General features: G+C 35.6%; 1 protein-coding gene across 2 annotated transcripts in view; it reads left to right on the forward strand.

The window, feature by feature from the left end:
* Positions 1-2,339, forward strand: part of LOC133652684 (cytochrome c oxidase subunit 6A, mitochondrial) — a 5,230-nt gene extending 2,891 nt beyond the window's left edge. Inside the window, exons 2-4 of one of the 2 annotated variants that reach the window (XR_009826608.1) lie at positions 271-413; positions 1,896-2,109; positions 2,186-2,339. Coding sequence is in view for 1 of the 2 variants with exons in the window: in XM_062051686.1 (XP_061907670.1) it covers positions 271-413; positions 1,896-1,985 (233 nt within the window). In the remaining variant the exon portion in view is untranslated. Of the gene's footprint in view, positions 1-270; positions 414-1,895; positions 2,164-2,185 lie in introns of those variants that run through there. The other variant, XM_062051686.1, reaches the window with a different exon arrangement.
* Positions 2,340-6,718: the final 4,379 nt, after the last annotated feature.

Consider the following 6,718-nt stretch of genomic DNA (forward strand, 5'->3'; position numbering starts at 1 on the left):
ACATTGTTTATGTAGGATATACGCATGTATATATAACCTAATCATATTCAACTTAAAAATAGCTGTTTTTCCCCCCCCTTCTCTGGGATTATATTCCCAGTTTTGATCTGGGACGTCTGGTCACTTATAGCATATAAGAATATTCTATTACTGTTAAGCAAACTATGAATAATAAAACTCTGAATAACACATTTGTTGTGTAGCAAATAACTTGTATATTGCCTTGGTTTGCGCAACATCTTTTTGGTAAAACTGTTTTTCCCTTACCAGCTAGGACATGGAAGATCCTTACCTTTGTGGTTGCCCTGCCTGGTGTGGCGGTGTGCATGCTGAACATGTACCTGAAAGAACAACAACACAGCCATGAACAACCCGAGTTCGTCCCTTACTCGCACCTCCGCATCCGCACCAAGGTTAGACTTGATTTGATTTGATATACTTTTATTTCAAGAGCAAGCCTGATCCAATACAGTGCTATAGCCTTAACAGCCATTATAACAAAATTAAAACAATGGAGAAAAAAAATTAACAAAATGAGCAATGGACTTTCTTTCTTAATTTTTTTTTTGCATATTTGAAAAGGAGTGAGAAGAAGTTTACATTTATTTAATCCCACCCCTTTTCTTAAAATCATAAATTACTCTGAGCTAGAAATACCTGTTCACTCTATGTACACACTTAATGACCTTGTCTATACATAAATGATGTATATGTTAGTGGTGTAACGGCACACAAAGATTTAGGTTGGGTACGTACCTCGGTTTAGAGGTCACGGTTCGGTTCATTTTCGGTACAGTAAGTAAACAACAAAATATACATTTTTGGGTTATTTACCAAATTTGCAAAATATTCCACCAAAAATATTTTTCTTAGTGGAATATTTGATGTGAAGTAATTAAAAGTAAATTAAAAGTACCTTGGATAGGTCAATAATTCATAATAACATTGATTTTGAGCAATGACCGTTTGAAAGAAAAAAAAACAGCTTTGTTTTATTAGTCAACATTGCAACTTTTTCTAAATTACATTTAACCTTGAAGCTTTTTTATTTCACTTATGTTATGTTTTTGTTTATTTGAATAGAATTTTTAGAATGTGCCGTGGGCCTTTAAAACATTAGCTGTGGGCCGCAAATGGCCTCCGGGGCACACTTTTGACACCCCTGCTATAGATAATAAAAAATGAAATGTGATAAATCTATGGATAAAAAGCAGAGCCTGGCAACGCATGCGCGTTTATCATAACTCTCTCTCTCTCTGTCTCTGCCCCTCCCTCACCAATGCCACTGTTTGTTTTGTTTTTAACCCCTTCTTAACCCTGAACGTACATTGAAAATACACGCAACCCTAACTCAAAATGCCGGACATTTGAGGCATTTAAGAAACTCCGCCCTGACAGCTCCGCAAAAGAGGACATGTCCGGTGAAAAGAGGACGTATGGTCAGTCTATCCTAGCCCGTTAGCTGCTAGCATGCCGTGTGTTGTGCCTCGGTGTGCATTGTTTACACTACGTGCGTTACGCTACTTAATATGTCCGTGTGGAAACTCGTTCGGTACACCTCCAAACTGAACCGGGACTCCCGTACCGAAACGGTTCAATACAAATACACGTACCGTTACACCTAGTATATATACATACATATGCACACTACACAAATACATAGCCACACCATTACCACTAAATGGCATCATGCCACAGCAGCAGCACCACTGCCTCAAAGGGCAAGCCCGCACTCTTCTGTAACACAAATATCAAAGCCCTTCTTCATCTCTGTACCTCTGGAATACCATGTGCCTATACTTCTTTTTAAACTTAACATTTAAATGCCTGTTTGACTTTGTCATAATTGATCGATGTCGCGCATTAAATGTGCCTTCTCCCCCCCATTCATACAGCGGTTCCCCTGGGGTGATGGCAACAAATCCCTCTTCCACAATCCACATTTGAACGCTCTTCCTGATGGCTATGAGGGCCATGATGAGTAAACCCTCCTTCCAAACCTAACTGGGGCAGGGACCACTTTCCTTTTTCTTTGTTTCCAGGACCACACTCACTTGCAGTTTACTCTTGTATTCACCCTTAAACACGGGGCACCAACTTGACCATTAGGTACAACAAAGTCTCAGCTTAAGTATCTGAAATAAAGTAACTAATATACCTCCATTTGGTCTCTTGCTTCTTCCAGGGTTCGTACGGGCGCTTAAAAGCCTTGAAAATGCTTGGATTATAAGGTTTGAAAAATGCTTACATTTTGGGTGAAGTGCTTGGAAATGTTCATCGTGTTTCTCGGCAGTCTGACTCATTAGGCTACTTATAAAATGGAAAAAAATAAACTAAGTTTCCTTTAAAATTGAAAGCCACACGCTTGATCTGTTGGCTTTGCACCAGCCCTTACATTAGGTTGTTGTCGTGCCAGAGCCGTATACAGGGCTCGGTGTCGCCCCCAAGAGGACAGTGGTGCGTCGCGCCATCATGCCGTTTTAATGAACATGATGTATGCATGAATTATAATACAAACAAACTAGTAAACAATAATTAATGTTATTTCTTGTAAGGAATGATGTATACATGAATGATGAAGATACAAACAAACAAGTAAACAACGTTTGCAAACCTCAATGACATTGAATAGTCTACAGCAGGGGTCACCAACGCGGTGTCCGCGGGCACCAGGTAGCCCGTAAGGACCAGATGAGTAGCCCGCTGGCCTGTTGTAAAAATAGCTCAAATAGCAGCACTTACCAGTGAGCTGCCTCGATTTTTTAAATTGTATTTATTTACTAGCAAGCTGGTCTCGCTTTGCCTGACATTTTTAATTCTAAGAGAGACAAAACTCAAATAGAATTTGAAAATCCAAGAAAATATTTTAAAGACTTGGTCTTCACTTGTTTAAATAAATTCATTATTTTTTTTACTTTGCTTCTTATAACTTTCAGAAAGACAATTTTAGAGAAAAAATACAAGCTTAAAAATGATTTCAGGATTTTTAAACACATATACCTTTTTACCTTTTAAATTCCTTCCTCTTCTTTCCTGACAATTTAAATCAATGTTCAAGTAAAAAAAAAATTTATTGTAAAGAATAATAAATCAATATTAATTTAATTCTTCATTTTAGCTTCTGTTTTTTCGACGAAGAATATTTGTGAAATATTTCTTCAAACTTATCATGAATAAAATTCAAAAAAATGATTCTGGCAAATCTAGAAAATCTGTAGAATCAAATTTAAATCTTATTTCAAAGTCCTTTGAATTTCTTTTAAAAATTTTGTTCTGGAAAATCTAGAAGAAATAATGATTTGTCTTTGTTAGAAATATAGCTTGGTCCAATTTGTTATATATTCTAACAAAGTGCAGATTGGATTTTAACCTATTTAAAACATGTTATAAAAATTCTAAAATTAATCTTAATCAGGAAAAATTACTAATGATGTTCCATTAATTATTTTTTTAATTTTTTCAAAAAGATTCGAATTAGCTAGTTTTTCTCTTCTTTTTTCGGTTGAATTTAGAATTTTAAAGAGTCGAAATTGGAGATAAACTATGTTTCAAAATGTAATTGTCATTTTTTTCGTGTTTTCTCCTCTTTTAAACCATTCAATTAAGTGTAAATATAATGAATTATTAATAATAACATAGAGTTAAAGGTAAATTGAGCAAATTGGCTACTTCTGGCAATTTATTTAAGTGTGTATCAAACTGGTAGCCCTTCGCATTAATCACTACCCAAGAAGTAGCTCTTGGTTCCAAAAAGGTTGGTGACCCCTGATCTACAGAAACACTGCTTCTTTTTCTATGCCCCATTCAGTTAATAACTGCTGAGTCAATGTTAGGCTTAGCTTTTAGCAGAGTTTCCCTATTTTTCCTATTTGGTGACCTCAAACAAGGCTATGGATTGATTCACACTGGCCTTTTGAAGGCTACTGGAAAAAATGGAAAATTGATCTTGAAAGTTCGGCTTAAAGTGCTTGAATTTGGCCATGGAAAAGGTGTACCAAGCCTGTTCTTCCAAAATGTATTTTCTGATGCTAGCGAATGCCGTGTTGATCCTTTAATTGCTCTCGGTCAGGGTCAGTGTTGCCAGATAACGACTAATTATTATACCATAAGTTTAAATAATTGCTTATATACGACTTAACATCATACTTGCCAACTAAGGCTGCAACAACTAATCGATTAAAATCGATTATAAAAATAGTTGGCGATTAATTTAGTCATCGATTCATTGGATCTATGCTATGCGCATGCGCAGAGGCAATTTCTATTTTTTTTTAGAAGTGTAAAAAAAACAAAAAACCTTTATTTATAAACTGCAACATATACAAACAGCTGAGAAACAATAATCAAAATTAGTATGGTGCCAGTATGCTGTTTTTTTTCAATAAAATACTGGAAAGGATAGAAATGTAGTTTGTCTCCTTTACCCGATTATTAATCGATTAATCGAAGTAATAATCGACAGATTAATCGATGATCAAATTAATCGTTAGTTGCAGCCCTATTGCCAACCCTCCCGAATTTTCCGGGAGACTCCCGAAATTCAGCGCCTCTCCCGAAAACCTCCCGGGACCAATATTCTCCCGAAAATCTCCCGATTTTCATGCGGACCTGAGTGAGGACAACCTTTTTTCACGTGCGCTTTCCCACGATATAAACAGCGTGCCTGCCCAATCACGTTATTCCATACGAGGCGTCCGGCATACCGCCGATGAGCATGGTGCAGATGGGGAAGATCTTCTCGGCGTCCGTGTTGGCGCACACGTTGCCGAAGCCGACGCTGGTCAGGCTGCTGAGGGTGAAGTAGAGGGTGGCGATGAACGAGCTGCGCACCGACGGGCCGCCGACCGTGTTGTTGACGTAGGGCAGGGGTCACCAACGCGGTGCCCACGGGCACCAGGTAGCCCGTAAGGACCAGGTGAGTAGCCCGCCGGCCTGTTCTAAAAATAGCTCAAATAGCAGCACTTACCAGTGAGCTGCCTCGATTTTTTAAATTGTATTTATTTACTAGCAAGCTGGTCTCGCTTTGCCCGACATTTTTAATTCTAAGAGAGACAAAACTCAAATAGAATTTGAAAATCCAAGAAAATATTTTCAAGACTTGGTCTTCACTTGTTTAAATAAATTCCTTAATTTTTTTTTACTTTGCTCCTTATAACTTTCAGAAAGACAATTTTTGAGAAAAAATACAACCTTAAAAATGATTTTAGGATTTTTAAACACATATACCTTTTTACCTTTTAAATTCCTTCCTCTTCTCTGCTGACAATTTAATTCAATGTTTAAGTAATTTTTTTATTTTTATTGTAAAGAATAATAAATACATTTTAAATTAATTCTTCATTTTAGCTTCTGTTTTTTCGACAAAGAATATTTGTGAAATATTTCTTCAAACTTATTATGATTAATATTCAAAAAAATTATTCTGGCAAATCTAGAAAATCTGTGGAATCAAATTTAAATGTTATTTCAAAGTCTTTTGAATTTCTTTTAAAAATGTTGTTCTGGAAAATCTAGAAGAAATAATGATTTGTCTTTGTTAGAAATATAGCTTGGTCCAATTTGTTATATATTCTAACAAAGTGTAGATTGGATTTGAACCTATTTAAAACATGTCATCAAAATTCTAAAATTAATCTTAATCAGGAAAAATTACTAATGATGTTCCATAAATTCTTTTAAGTTTTTCTCTTCTTTTTTTTCGGTTGAATTTTGAATTTTAAAGAGTCGAAATTGAAGATAAACTATGTTTCAAAATTGAATTGTCATTTTTTTCATGTTTTCTCCTCTTTTAAACCGTTCAATTAAGTGTAAATATCATTAATTATTAATAATAACATAGAGTTAAAGGTAAATTGAGCAAATTGGCTATTTCTGGCAATTTATTGAAGTGTGTATCAAACTGGTAGCCCTTCGCATTAATCACTACCCAAGAAGTAGCTCTTGCTTTCAAAAAGGTTGCTGACCCCTGACGTGGGGCATCTCCAGGCGTTTGCCCAGCTCATGGAGCCATCCTTGGGGAGGAGACGGGAGGACAACAGGGTGACAAAAACTAAATCATCCAGACTAGAGATAAATTGTATTATTATATTTATTAATTTAAAAAAAACTAAATACATTGTTACTATATTTTGTTAAAAACATCAAAATTAATTGTATTTTTATTCATATTTTTTCTGACTCCTTATTACATCCAGCCATAGAGTTATACATTGAAATAATTAATTTTAAATGATCATAATAATTCATTTAAAATGACCATATTTAATTATTGAAATAATTGCTTGTTTATCAACAACTCTAGCATTTTATTCATTACATTTTGAAGCTCTCAGAAGCCAAGTTATGTTATATTCCTTAAGATTTATTTATGCAAGTTTGAAGTATCAATTATCTAAACACAGTTTTTTTTGCATATTTTCAGGATGTACAGTAGATATATATACCGGTATATGAAATACTTGACTTGGTGAATTCTAGCTGTAAATATACTCCTCCCCTCTTAACCACGCCCCCCACCTCCTGAAATCGGAGGTCTCAAGGTTGGCAAGTATGCTTAACATTGCTCGGAACCATCTGCTACAGTAAAATGTCACCACGGACCTCGTGAGTAGTTTATTCTAAAACCCCCTGAGCTAAAATGACTGACACCCCTGGTTAAGTAAGTCTCTACAATACATCAATGACCTGCCATATGTGTGCATCCATCCATCCATTTTTT

The sequence above is a fragment of the Entelurus aequoreus genome, linkage group LG06 (assembly GCF_033978785.1).
Source record: "Entelurus aequoreus isolate RoL-2023_Sb linkage group LG06, RoL_Eaeq_v1.1, whole genome shotgun sequence".
NCBI classification, from domain to species: Eukaryota; Metazoa; Chordata; class Actinopteri; order Syngnathiformes; family Syngnathidae; genus Entelurus; species Entelurus aequoreus.